At 46.5% G+C, this 14,843-nt stretch overlaps 1 protein-coding gene across 6 annotated transcripts in view; it reads right to left on the reverse strand.

Annotated features, from left to right (window-relative positions):
• STX8 (syntaxin 8) overlaps window positions 1–14,843 on the reverse strand; it is a 247,999-nt gene that overhangs the window by 219,461 nt on the left and 13,695 nt on the right. For all 6 annotated transcript variants that reach the window (XM_045797261.2, XM_045797258.2, XM_087867609.1 and 3 more), the window contains exon 4: window positions 5,326–5,436. In XM_045797261.2, coding sequence (XP_045653217.1) covers window positions 5,326–5,436 — 111 coding nt within the window. The remainder of the gene's footprint in view (window positions 1–5,325; window positions 5,437–14,843) is intronic.

Below are 14,843 nucleotides of genomic sequence, written 5' to 3' on the forward strand. Positions count from 1 at the left end.
CCGCAATGCTCTCAGATAGAAAGGGCAGCAGGATTTAAAAATCAGAAGCTGTCACCGCTTTCTAAGTCACAGCTTATCTTCTGAGAGACATTGTCACCCAGAGACTTCTTTAACGAGTTTCCGAATGCCCTAAATTAGTCAACCATTGCTTATTTAGACCGCGGTCGTACCTCAAGGTTTACTGCTCTTGAATAATGATCAGTTAATCCGTAAGGTACAACGAAGATTCCATCACATGACAGCTCTACATTCAACGGCGGGATTGCCACATTAATGTCCGGTTCAAGGAGATGCTAATCCAAACTGAGGTCTGACAATCCTCTCTCTCCTTAATAAGGGCCACATATGAAGAGGAAGGGAAAGGAGGAAGGGGAGGGGCGGGGGACCCCTGGGAGAGAGGAGGCTAAGGGTCCAGGGTACAGGCAAGAGAGGAGGAGGGGTCACACGAAGGAAACCGGAAGCAGAGGGAGAGGCGGGGGCTCCCCATGATCTCAGGCTCCGGCTGCCGGTTATCACGGGGGCTTCGAGATACTCATGAGCAGATCCACCCCAGGTCTGCCACAGCGAGCGTGTCGTGGTGGCAGTGTGGCATTAGTGATAGACCGTGCCACAGAGAGCGTGTCTATCACATGCTGAAGGTCTGATAAGGCTTTCTGGCCCATGTTATTTCTGCAGGTCATGACCCAAGGCGAGGAGGGCATGTGCCACCACCCAGCCCCCCGCCCCTGCCAGTGACAATGCGACCCCGCATTGACAGAAAGGGTGACAGAAGCAAACAAAATTGCTGGAGGGATCTGGAGATCGGAGAAGTAGAAAAAACAGTGGAGGAGCCCAGAACCAGGAATCAGCCATGGGGAGGGTGGAGGGAAGTCTTTGTGAGTCAGAGAAAGTGACCAGCAGAGAAGGGAGTGAGGGTTCTCCAAAGATGGAGCCAAACAGTCCCAGATGGCCGGTAGCAGGAATGACCCGGCATCCTGACAGTCAGGAGGCAAAAGGACGAGCTGAACTGTGAACCCGAACTGCTCATGTCTACATCCGAACGCAGATCCTCAGAAGGCTAGTGAAAGAATCATTAGGGTACGAGAAGTTGGGGAGGGCCGGGGAGGCCTCAAGTGTGGGGATCAGGGGTACCAAGGGCAAAAATAACACTCCGACGTAGGCAGGTGAGTGAAATCAAAGACCGGAAACGCAGACTTCCAACCTGAGACCATCGACTTCTAGCCTAGACTTCAACATTCTTTCATTCATACGCTCACCAAGGTACTTATTTCCTGCCCCTGGCGCGTCTGCCATGGTGCTGGCTTCCCTGCAGAGCTGGGTCAGTGCCACCTAGGTGTCCCTCTCACGGCCCGTAAGCAGATTTCCCAGGGATTTCCCTACAGAGTATTTGAGGATGCCTTTATCTAGGACACGTCCTCTTCTCATTGATCACATCCTCCTGGAATAGCTAGGGGACTCGCACTGCTGGGACTGAGTTCTGGGCTGAACTGTGTCCCCACAAACACTCCAATATTGAAGTGCAAAACCCTAGTACATACCTCAGGACGCAACAATATTTGGAGTATTTGGCTCTTTCAAGAGGTAACTAAACTAAAATGAGGTCGTTAGGGTGGGCCATCATCTAGCATGACTGGTACCTTTAGGGGCACTTTCAACACTGGCGCACACACAGAGGAATGGCCATATGAAGTCAGCCAACTACATACAAGCTCAGGAGAGAGGCCTCGAACAGACCCCCTACCATGGCCTTTGGAAGGAACCACCCTGCACGTGACTCCTTGGTCTGGACGTCTAGCCTCTGGAACTGTGAGCGAAGACATTCTGGTAGTTAAGCCGCCAGCAGCTCTAGCAAACTCACAGACAGGCGTGTATGCACGCATTCCTGTTGGCGGGGGGAGTACGGTGGGTCGAAAGCAATCCTGGCCCGATAAGGATTCACCAACAATTCACCTTCCAGGCCACCTAGCATTACCTTTCCTCGGCTTACCTGCACTTCCTTTCTCCATGGACGTCAGTACTCCCACACTGGCTTCTGAATCTTGGCTAGCCCCATGCCACCCGGAACGGACCACTCTATCCATTCTGTTCCACCCATTCGTACCTTCCTCAAATCGTCTTCTCCACAGTACTTACCCACTTCTAACAGAATTCTTCTGGGAGCTGATTCTGATCTATTCTAGACTACTGTTCCTGAGCACGCAGACAAGACACAATATATGTGCTTCCCTTGGTTTCGTCTTGAGATCCTGCAGATAAGCCTGGCTGGTTACCTCAATGATCTCAACCCCCCAGGGCCTTGGTCATCGCTGCTTTGTGGTTCCTCCTCAGTGTGGCCCCTCTGTCCTCATGCCACCCCAACCATTCCCCTACAAGCAACACCTTTAGGCCCACCGTGCGGATCAGCCTTAGGGCGAGGAGGAGGCAGGCATAGTAGGACTTCAGACATCTCACCCAAAATACCTCGGCCGCTAATCCGCCGACTACTCTAAAATTCTCCCATCCATCAATTTACTGGGGCCCAAGGAGGCTTCAGGTGACAGAGCTCCAGAAGATAAGTCACTGCCAGCCATGGATTCTGTGGCTAGAATGCATGTGCGACCATTTGCTAATAAGACAACGAGCAGCAAGCCGGGCACTGAGGAAAGGGGACATGACGAGATCTGGAAGAGGAGAATGGGCAGGCATGCTAGAACAGGACTGGTCAGTCGGGGAGGCCAGGGGTGGGACAGAAGAGGTGGGGAGGGGGGAAGCAGGCAGCCGCGTGAGCTCCCTCCTGGCCCGACGGCGGAACAATGAGCCAGAAAGAACATCTTCTACTTGGAAAGGTTTTGGAGTTCACAAAGCCCTTCGCACACTGATCACCCCATCCGGCCCTCACGACAATGAAAGACAGACAGCACACATACCCGCACTTCGAGGTCATTGATTCTCAAGCCCAGATGGCTGGGAGACCAGCAAGCCACAGAGCTGAGTGCTGACGGAGTCCCGCCCTTCTCATGGGACAAGGGTGAAGAGTTCTCATCTGAAGATGCTCACATGTGGGTGAAACCCGAACTCTGAGACTGATTGGTTTTAGAACCTTGCACGAGTTTCCTGACCCCTCCAGACCCCTAGCATAAAATAGACATATGTGCTCAAGATCTCCCGAGCAAATGCGCACGTGGAGCTCAGCACGTGCCCGGCACCCTGAAAGCACGCAGCAGACGTGAGCGGGCAGCCTCACACTGGACTACTAACCCAACCCTGCAAGGACACAGTCCCGACACTTGTACGCCTTTTCTCTTCTCTCTCTCTCTCCTCTTTTTATTGTTTTTATAAGCCTCCTGGGTGAGCTGGATGCCAAGTGCCGCTGTTAAGAGCAAAGGATAGAGCGCCGTATTTCTCAAATTGTAAGGTGCATTCAAATCACTTGAGGATCTTGTTTAAAAATGCAGATTCAGGGGCGCCTGGCTGGCTCAGTGGGTAGAGCACGTGACTCTTAACCTCAGAGTCCTGAGTTCAAGCCCCATGTTTGACGTGGAGCCTACTTAAAATAAATTTTTTTTTTAAATGCAGATTCAGAAGGTCTGGGGTGGGGTCTGAGATTCTGCATTTCTTTTTTTTTAAGATTTTATTTATTTATTTATTTATTTATTTATTTATTTATTTATTTATTTATTTGACAGAGCAAGACAGCGAGAGAAAGAGACAGAGAGAGAGAGAACACAAGCACTGGGAGCTGGAGAGGGACAAGCAGGCTCCCTGCTGAGTCAGGAGCCCGACATGGGGCTCGATCCCAGGACCCTGGGAACATGACCTGAGCTGAAGGCAGCCGCTTAACAACTGAGCCACCCAGGCACCCCAGATTCTGCATTTTTAACAAGCTCCCGGGTGGTGCGGACACCTGTACGGAGGTCACACTTTAAATAACAAGGATACGGAGACGATCATAGGGGAGAAGACAGGTGACAAGCAAGAGGGGCCTAGAAAACCCACAAAACCCATGAAGGCCTAGTACATAAGGTGGCCCCCTCGGCATCTTTAAATGACACAATGAAGAGCAATAAGCAGAGCCTGGCACGTAACAAACTCTTGGGGGGGGGGTAACTATCACCGTCCGTCACGATCACTACCTCCTTGACCACAAAGCAGGGGTTTGCAGACGCTGCCCATGGCCTCTGCACTTGACCCTGCCTCCTGAGTAAGCCTCTGCTCACTTTCTGGACTACTGGGACCTCTTCCTTCAGGGTAAAGGCCCTTCCTGACAGATGGCACGGACTCTGTCCATGGGTCGCCTTGCTCGCGTGGCCGATTTCACCCGCCCTGGACCACCACCAGAGAAATATCCCACCCACCCGAGGCTTCTCACAAACCCTGCCCAGGAGAGGTTACAAACGCTGGATCACATGCTCCCGAGAGGTCTGAGGCTGACAGGAAACTGTTTCATCCCCCTCAGCTTGCCCCAGGGCAGTGGTCTGCAATCCCGGCTGTCTATGGGCCTCACCTGGGACCCTCCTTCCCCCCCCCCCCGCAACCCCCCCCCATTGAATCGTCTGAGGTGGGGCCTAGTAACGTGTGGCTAAAGGTCAAACACCACTGCCCTTGGGAAGCCATGCTATTCCTGACCGGGAACTCCGCAGAAACAAGCTCCTCTCCAGAATGAAAGCCTCATCCAAGAGGGAGAGAAGTGAGAGAGAGAAGCGAGTTTCTATCCTAAGTTCATGTCCTTCTGTGATGGTCCCCACAGAGGAGTTCTGGAAGCAGGGGGAGGCCAGTTCTAAACACGTAACCATACTGGGTCCGTTAACCCCAACCCTGGAGAGCTGGATGGCTTCTCCGGGTCTTCCGACAGGGCTGGGTACAGAGCGGCCGTCCACTGTGTTGGCGTGTGAATCACTCCCGGGCACAGAACGGGCAAGAACCCACCTACCCGACTCCCCTACCTTCGTGAGCCACGGACGACAAGTCTTACTAGGACACAGCTTTCTAACGTGCCAGTGGAAAAAAAAAAACAAACCAGCTCTTTTCCCCCCACAGATGAATACATGACTTCAGGAGTTTAAAAGACGGCTAACATAACAGAAAGCAGGCAAAGAATGCAAAGGAGATTTGCTGACATCGTCTGCTCTCCCCAGACATTCTTCCCTCAGGATGGGATTCGGCTGAACCTACCGGTTTACTAAATTGAGAACATTAAGGAACACTAAACTGAAAGAAAATGACAGACACTATAAAGGAGCGGAGTATATTTTACTAGTTAAATTAAGCCATTCAGGAAACAAATCTGCAATCCCTGCAAACACATCTTCGCCCACCACGTAATCCCTGTAAATGAAAGCGTCCTACCTGATAAGATCTGGTTCTGCACCCTCGTTCTTAAAGGAGGCCACCAGCAGTCTCTCTCGAGTTACAAGTTCATCCAGCAGGTTCTGTCTTCGGTCTCCTTCAAGCTGTGTTCTGCAGGCGTCTCGTTAAGGTCCAACGGTGGGTGGGTTACCTCAGTTTACCTATGCTGTTAGTAAGTGAGCCCTCCCAGTCGGCTGTAACCGTTACAGACTCTAAGCACTCATGGCCAGAAGAGATCTGAACTGTTCTTCTCCTCCTCCTGCTCTGACCTTTGACATCGCAGATCTTCCAAGGAAAGGACCTTGACAGAACCAGAGCAGGGTTCTGAAACAGACCCACCGTGGAGAAAGACAGCCGGGAGAAAGCACCTTCCTCCCAGCGACCAACACTGAAATGATTAGTCCTGTCAGCAGAGCCATCTGACTCGGATTCCTTGGGCTTTGAGTTATAGGTGCCAGTGTTCAAGGGTGTTTTCCTAGACATTAGTACCCTAAGACACTCTGTAAGGAAGGAAAGAGGTTCTCTATACTGCCTTCTTTCTTCCATGTCCATGCCTATTAACACACCTAGAATAGATTTTGTAAAGTGCTACTCTATGCGACAGATTTGCGCTAAAAGGAGCTCCCATCAGTTCATTATTTAAATACTCGGCATGATATTTGACTTTAAAGACAATTACAAAGAACGAAACAGATTTCAATGTGTTATTCTAGCAAGCGTGTTAAACCAGGTGTCCAAAGCCTATAGTCTGGCTCTGAACGCTATCTATGATCTGGAACCCCCTTTGTGGATTTCCATTTCTTTAAATGCAATGCCAGATAACAGATAATCGCTAAAACCTTTTCCGGCACAATTCATGAGTTATGGTTAAAAAAATAAATTGGGGCTAAATCCAAAGTTTTCTGCACTAGCTTTCTTGAAGCAAGCTAAATGAGTTCTTCCAGGCTGAGTGTGTGCATGCACGCTCATGTGTGTTTAAAAACAAAATAAAATGTTCAGGGAGAAAATTTCTGCTGTAAAAAGAACAAGGGGAGAAAGCTAACCGATCCTTCTGAAAGGACATATCGGACACAAGACATAAAAACTAAGTACAGAAATAAGCCATCTCAGCACATGGATTTTATCTGGCTTTGAGGTTTTTATTAGATGGCTTTTGTTTTATTAGACCTGAAACTCTGGTAATCCAGAGTCACCCCGGCCACAAGACATTAGTGAGACTGCTGCTTTAGATTTAGAGACATTTTTCTATTTAAGAGAGGAATAGCAAACGCTGCGTGGAGGCCCAAAGTATTTCCGAGAAATTGGCAAAATCAAGTATTAACATCACCATTTCCTGCGGGAGGTGTGGGACCACGGCCCAGGAAAGCTACAACTTCTGTTGCTAATTTTGAATAGAAAGAGCTAGTTTGCTAGTAAAATAATAATAATTTTTTTAAAAATCCGTAAAAAAGCTCCCCGGTAACAGGCAGCAGTTAGTAAAATCATAAATCCCCGAACCAGTGTACCTAAGCTGTGTCAGTGGCTTCAGATATTAAAATAAGTGTAGAAATAAATGAATGCATTCTCTCCACATTCCAGAATGCAAGCACGCTTCCCCAAGGAAAATCGCTACCACTGCTCTTCTACTTCCTGTATGTCACCAAGGACCCCATCTCGGAAACCACGAAGTGGCAACTGCAACTAAGAAACAGTGGGCTGGGCGCCTGGGTGGCTCGGTCGGTTGAGCATCAGACTCGTGATTTCGGCTCAGGTCATGATCTCAGGGTCATAAGATCGAGCCCCGCGTTGGGCTCCATGTTGAGTGGGGAGCCTGCTTTAGATTCTCTCTTTCCCTCTCCCTCTGCCCCTCCCCCTGTTCATGCTCTCTCTAAAAAAAAAATTTTAAATTAAAAAAAAAAAAGGCCAAATATGTGCTTTTTGATCAATGCAACATCAAGAATAAGTATCAATGTGTTTCATTTAGTGGTAAATTGTCAACAGAGCAGAAGGCTTTTCTTCTACGTAAGAGACGTTCATGGGTGGCGAGGGAGAGCGGGGGCGAGGGGTGTGAAGCTATGGTGTGAATTATGCAGGACAGAATGGGAATTTTAATTCGTGGAAGCTATTAATTACATCACAATACTAACTCGCCTTGTCCTATGTTCTGTGCTCGGCCTACTCCAGCAACCCTGTGGTTTTCAGTGTCCGGCCACCCAAGCAAACATAAGCTGAACCACAATCCATTCTTAAAATTAAAGACAGACTTCACTGGCTCAAGGATCTAAAGATTAAAAAAAAAATTATAAAAGTATCATGAGAGAAGACACAGGGGAACTTTTTGATAATCTTGGAGTAGGAGAAATCTTCCGCATCAAGACTGAAAACGTAGAGGCCATGAAGGAAAAGACGAATCTGACTATATAAAATTGTAAATATCTGCAAAATGAATTTCTAAGTGACAAATTAATAGTGACGAATGAAAAGAAAGGCAAAGGCGTAACAGAGCACAGAAAAAAAACAACCCTAATAATAACGGGAAAACATTCCATTTTACATTAGTAAAAGAAACGCAAATGGAAACATAGTATCACCTTCACCTATCAGTTAGGAAGCGTGACCAGGAAGTTCTGGAAAGAACAGAGGAAACACGCACTCTCTGATAGTCCTGGCAGGAACTAAATAAGCTCAGCCAATCGCCAGACTGCCTTCTAAGTGACAAAAAAATCAGAAGGCACATTCTTCCAACAGGACCTTCTGCAGATACAGTCACACATCTACACCAAGACTTGGGAACAGAGGTGTTCACTGCAGCATTATTTATAATAGCCAAACAGCAGAAATGTCCGCTGTCCACCAATAAGGAATTAGCACAACCCCACGGTGGAATGTTTTGCAGCCCAGAACAAAACAAAGAGTAATAACACTTTATGGGCTGATGACAGTAATTAACGTAGCCAAACACTTACTAAATACTTACATGGATTATTTGATATGGAATCATCTCTAAAATACAGTGTCAACACGAAACAAAAGAAAAAGCAGCAGCAAAGAGTTAAAGGGTGAATGGTGTGCTCCCACTGCATTTAAAAAACACTCAGCTAGGGGCGCCTGGGTGGCACAGCGGTTAAGCGTCTGCCTTCGGCTCAGGGCGTGATCCCGGTGTTATGGGATCGAGCCCCACATCAGGCTCTTCTGCTAGGAGCCTGCTTCTTCCTCTCCCACTCCCCCTGCTTGTGTTCCCTCTCTCGCTGGCTGTCTCTATCTCTGTTGAATAAATAAATAAAATCTTAAAAAAAAAAACCACTCAGCTGGACACACATGTTCGTCTATCCACACAGAAAATTTCTGGAAGGATACACAAACAACGGCCTCTAAGGAGGAGGAACTGGGGATTCAGGGTGAGAGGGAGACTTACTGTGTGTAGAATACGGTTTTGTATTGTTTGCCTATCACAATGCTAATTAATAAAATCACAAGTTTCAGAAGCATCTGTATAGTATGATCCCTTTATATAGTCCAGAGAAATTTCTATCTATATGGATACATACTTATGCATGCCCAGAACAGTCTGGGATGACAGGTGCCCACCATCAACACTGTGAACCCTGAAGAAGGAGGTGGAAAGGGTGGGGATGATGAAGAGAAGGGAGAGGCGCTGGTAAAAACCAATCATGAGAAGCATACAGGTAGAAGATGCTTTTATAATAAAAATAGGAAAAGACAGGTTTTAAAATTTAGCAGACACCTGTTACGGTATTAAGTTCATTAAGAATGGGCTTCATTGGGGCGCCTGGGTGGCACAGCGGTTGAGCGCCTGCCTTCGGCTCAGGGCGTGATCCCGGCGTTGTGGGATCGAGCCCCACATCGGGCTCCTCTGCTGGGAGCCTGCTCTTCCTCTCCCACTCCCCCTGCTTCTGTTCCCCCTCTCGCTGGCTGTCTCTATCTCTGTCAAATAAATAAATAAATAAATAAATAAAATCTTTAAAAAAAAAAAAAAGAATGGGCTTCATTAAATCACGTCAATTTCAACAGCGGTAAAGCGCGGTGATTGTGTTTTGCAGGTTAGCAGCTGAAGAACAGAACCACAGACAGTTACGGCTACAGGGAGCCTCAGTGTTCTCATAAGCCACCTAGGGTTCTGGTTCTGCCAACCAGGAGCCTGGCCCAGTGTGACTGCCCCCGGCTGGCTAATGACAACGCTGGGCGAGAGCCCAGTTCGTTCTGCTTTAGGTCAGGGTTTTTCCACCACATCGTGCTGGCCTTGACCATCAAACCTTCCAAGGGCTTCTCCACCCTGGGGCTCCCAGGACTGCCCACTTAACTTTGCCACTGCTCAGCCTCCTGTTAAAATCAGTAACAAGACTAGTAATACTAATTCAGAATTTTCCCAGAGACTCCCTGCTAATCTGGGAAAATCGGAAAATTAACCGATTAGGAATGCCCTCCTTCTTTGTTTTATTTTAATCTACTGAGAGGACATGCCGTAAGGAGATGGGGGGCAGAGGGGCAAAAGGTGAAACCACAGATTAACAGCCTGTCTGCATGGCGCACTTATTATACGGGGATTGTAGTTAACAAGAGGTCCAAGAATCATCCAGGCAAGGATCCTACTATCTGATGTGGCCTGATGGTAGCTGGAAGGCGTTGACGGCAGGGCAGGGAAGGACAAGTAGAAAACGGGGCACACAGTCAGTGGCCAGCGCTGGGACCTGCTCCTTCACCAATGCTCTTTAGCCCAGCTTCCCCGCTGAAACTCCGTAAGCACTTGGATCCGAAGAGGAAGTGGAACCAAGATGCTGCTGCTCCCACACCATGCCCCACCCCCACTCCAGCTCCTGGATTTTCTCTTTATTTGGTAGAAAGGCTTAAGAATTTTGGCAAGTCTAGGGCACCTGGGTGGCTCAGATGGTTAAGCATCTGCCTCTGGCTCAAGTCATGATCTCCAGGTCCTGGGATCAAGCCCCAGGTCTGGTTCCCAGCTTGGTGGGGAGCCTGCTTCTCCCTTTCCCTTTGCCTGCCGTTCCCCCTGCTTATGCCCTCTGTCTGTCTGTCTCTCTCTCTCTCTCAAGTGAACAAATAAAATCTTAAATTAAAAAAAAAAAAAAGAATTTTGGCAAGTCTTGCTTATGAATTCATCGCTCTGGAGAAGGAAGAAGTTTGCAGATACACTGACTTCTTGGTGCCCTAACAGAAGAGACACAAGAGGACAGTTTAAGGTCCCAGAGGCCAGACTTTTCCGGCTTACGTGCATTTCATCCTTTTAATTTTTTTTTAAAGTTAACAAGCTGTACTGAGCATTTTTTATGTACCAGGCCAGGTCCTTACCTCCCTCAAAGCACTGACCACATTCTGCAAGTGCTATTTCAATACTGTCATTTTCTGTGTGCTTTGATGTAACCTCTTTACGTGATGATAAACTCCATAAGCACTACCTGTCAGTTCTCCACGGTAGCTGGAATTTTTACAATAGTGACAAAATAATAAGAAGCAGGTAATCCTCAAGGAAGACTCACTACACACAAGCACCCTCTTGGCACATCAGTGAATCCTCACGACAATCCTATAAGCCAGGTGTACTTTTATGATCCCTAGTTCAGATGACAAAAACAAAAAAACAAAAAACAAGGTGCAAAGAGGTTAAGTAACTTGTCCAAGGTCACACAGTTAGTAAATGTTGAAAGCTACCCATGTATTCCACACCACCCCCCAGGAGGAGGGGCTGGTCCCGTGAGGTGCTTTAAATTGACTTCCTCCAGCTTTTACAGCAACCTTGCAACGTAAGCATATTTAGTCCTACTCAGATAATGAAATGAAGGTCCAGAAAGGCTAAGTTGCTCTTTGACCTTGAGGAAGTGGCAGAGCTAGGCCTCAATGTCAGTTCCGTCTGGTTCCCAAGCCAGTGTTGTTCCCGCTACACCAATGGACTTGGTGAAGCAGAAAAACTTCCAAACAAACTGGGGGGGTGGGAGGGTGATGGGAGACTTCTTTAAAGTTACCCATTATGCATTTTGCCAGGTATGGGCATTCAAAACAATCACAACTGACAAAACTACCATCTACTTTCATCACCGAGGGGACAAAGCAAGGAGACCTTAACGGGGAAACCTGGAAAGAATGTAACAAGACTATAAATCAGAAAATCCCTACTGACCTCAACACTGTCTTGTCCTTACTTTCCTCACCATTCCGGGCACCAGCGAAAAGTGTCAAGGGCAAGTACAGCGCTTGAGAACCACGTGACCTCCGCTGAGCCTCTCCCTAAAATCTACTTGGTCAGCCCCCACCGACACCCCTCGGTTACAGTGATTGCTGCACCTGTCTATCCACCCACCTGTCTACCTATCTTTCTCCCCCCCACCACAAGACAAAGGGGAGAAAAGTTATTTATAGTTTTTTAAAAATCATTTCTATAGCACTTCTCCCGAGACCCCAAAATACCTTTTTATACTGAACCCCTTTGTAAAGAGATTTTTTTTTTTTTTTTAATGCTCCTTAAAGTAGTAAAGGTGCTGCCTCTGAGAACCCAACAAAAAGACGAGCATCACGTTAGGCCAATTCAAAGAATAATTTTACCACTACCTGACATTTCACATGCAGCCCTCCCGTGGCACAGGACTTTTCTCAACCAGCAGCGCGATGAACAATTCCTGTCTCCAAGAAACACAGTGAATAGAAATTACTGTTTTTCAGCAATTTTCAACTCTCTGGCTGCAGGACTTTGGTTTATGAATTGCAAACTAACCAATTCAAAAGCACGGAACTTTCATTTTAACTTCACATTTGTTCTTGCCAGGAGAAAATACTTTTTCCAAGAAAGAGAAATAACATCTTATGCCTTCACTCCACGAGTTTAATTGTTTGGAAGGCATTTTCTGAGGACTTATCTTTCTGGCAGTCCCCAGTGTTCTTTGGAAAACTGCACAAATGCATAAATTTACTAGGTAAAGTGCCGTCAACTCTCAACTACCCAACACAGTAAGGAAATGTGGCATCCAAATATTCACATTAAAAAAGTCACCCAACATTAATTATGCCTCCAAAAAAAAAAAAAAAAAGGATTAAACAGTCACTCTGTTGGCGATTTACAGACCAAAATTTTTCTAAGAATTACAACATCGTAAAGTATACCTAATAAACCACAGTGAACAGTGTTTAATCTTTCTGATGATTAAGGAGGGTCTTGAGGATTTGCATTATAAACAGGATTTGTCTTGGCATGAGAGCAACATGCCAATTATTAGGGAATTCTAGTTGAAGACATGCCAGGTGACAGATGACTGTATTATTTCTACTGAAACTGGGCCTTTAAACAACTGGCTTTGGGGCCAGACAGCCCTGACTCTGGGTCCAAGCTCTTCCATTTCCCAGCTGTGGGGTCTGGAGCAAGTTACTTTAGCCCCCAGATTCCTCTCCTCGGTGTAAAACACTCCTCTGCTGGGATGCTGGATTCCTTTTCCAGCTCCACCCATGTCTTGGGGAGCAAAGGTTGACCTGGCCTCAATACCTTTTTTGTAAAGAAAATAAGGAACCATCAACAGAAGTAACTAAATCCGGAGGATGACTACCATCGAGTTATTTAAAATAGCTGGGAAGACGAAGGTCAAGGGAAGGGAAGATGTGGGGAACAGAAAGAGAATTAAAAAGAGGCCTTTATAATAGAGAAACTACCTCCTTTCCACTCTATCAAAAGAAATGGTCTCCCTGAAAACGCAGAGGTCTTGAGCGCCCCCTTGGGGTGGGTGACGGGAATTCTGTCCTTAGTATGGGCCGCATTTCCAGCAGAAAGAGACCCCCAATTGTTTGAAAAAATTTAAAAGAATGCTGCTACGGTCCAGCTGAGTTTCTGCTTTATTCTACAACATTCTAAATTATCCACAGTAATGTCCTTAAATATTTTCATAATGTGTTTAATAACTCTGTTCAATATTTTTAAATATTTTTATATATTTTTCATGCTTCGTTCAGCAAATTCTGAGATGACCACAAAACCAAAGTCTATGAGATTTCAAAAGATGGTCAGGCTGAAAGCATTCAGAACAAAGTCAAGGCAATTATTACTGCCACATGCTCCTCTATAACTAATAACGAGCAGAAGTTACTAATAGAAAAAAGTAAGAGTTCTTAATTTTTTCTTTTTTGCCCTCTAGTTTAGCACATAAATATTACAAGATGCATAATAATCAGTTACCTTAATGGAAGTTAGCAAATCATAGCTGTTAATATTGTATCATTAAAGGACTATTTAGTTACCTTCCTAACGTACGTGCTTTAGGTAACAAGGAAATGAGCGTGCACACCTGGACCTCACGTGTAGACAGTAGCCAGGCCAATCAGAAACCATCTGAGGTCTACATGTTACGACTTGCTGATTTTGATAAAATAAAAACCCTTTTTATAACAGATGTGCAGGGGGCGCCTGGGTGGCTCAGTCGGTTAAGCGTCTGCCTTCGGCTCAGGTCGTGATCCCGGGGTCGTGGGATCCGGCCCCCTTGGTGGGATCCCTGCTCAGTGAGGAGCCTGCTTCTCCCTCTCCCTCTGCCACTCCCCCGCCCCATGCACATGCGCTGGAGTGCACGTATGTGCACTCACTCAAAAATAAATAAAATCTTAATATATATACACACACGCACACACACACATATATATATACACACATATATATAATAGATGTGCAGTAATAAATGATACCAGATGGAGGGTAAAGTTACAAACTAAATGTATCAGAATATTCCAGTTGTGTTAAAAATAAGGCCCCCATTGTTTATTGAAATTAAGCTTTTACTTGAAACCTTAGTGTGTTAGTAATTGAATATTTGGAAAATCATGCAATTAATCTAGACAAACCTCCCTGGTAGCATAAAGGGGTTACACTTGGGAGAAAATACTTGTTAAAACATTTTCTATCATTCTGTCAAAAAGCTATATGCCTACATTTTCCCATTTAAAATCAGGCAGTAATAACCATTTCTTGAGATACTCAAATCTGGCTTTTCGGTATGAACTGATAATTTGAAGAATTACCTCATCAGAGAGGAGCAGTTTGAGGCCAGTTTTCACACGAACATAAACTCAGGTTTAAAGGATTGGTTTAGGTAACAGGTCACATGTATTTTCCTAAACTGATCAGATTATGAACTTCTAAAAAAAAAAAAAAGTTTCCATACTTGACAGCGTTGGTGGGAGGTTGAAATGGTGGCACAACTTGCTTCAAGCAAGTGCTCCCTGCCCACCTCCCTGCTCCCCCCGCCCCAAAACTCCCAAACCAGGGGCAGTGTCTGTGCTTCTCAAAGAGTAAGAAGGCCAATGAGTCCCCTCTCAATAATCTCCATAAACAGGGATAAATCCCCGAAGACGTATGATTTCTACTGGTATTGGCCTCTTGGAAAAGAAACTGGACCACTCAAAACTCTGGACACTCCAGCATAATCACAGCTCGGGCTTATCGTGGAAGGTCTCCTGCCGGAGTAGCGGCTCACTACCCTCGGGGCAGTCTAGACAGGAGGCAGTGCGGGGTTTGGGGCAAACACGGCACCGGCAGA

Source organism: Ursus americanus, chromosome 14 (genome assembly GCF_024610735.1).
Source record: "Ursus americanus isolate L20-20 chromosome 14, mUrsAme1.1.p, whole genome shotgun sequence".
Taxonomy (NCBI): domain Eukaryota; kingdom Metazoa; phylum Chordata; class Mammalia; order Carnivora; family Ursidae; genus Ursus; species Ursus americanus.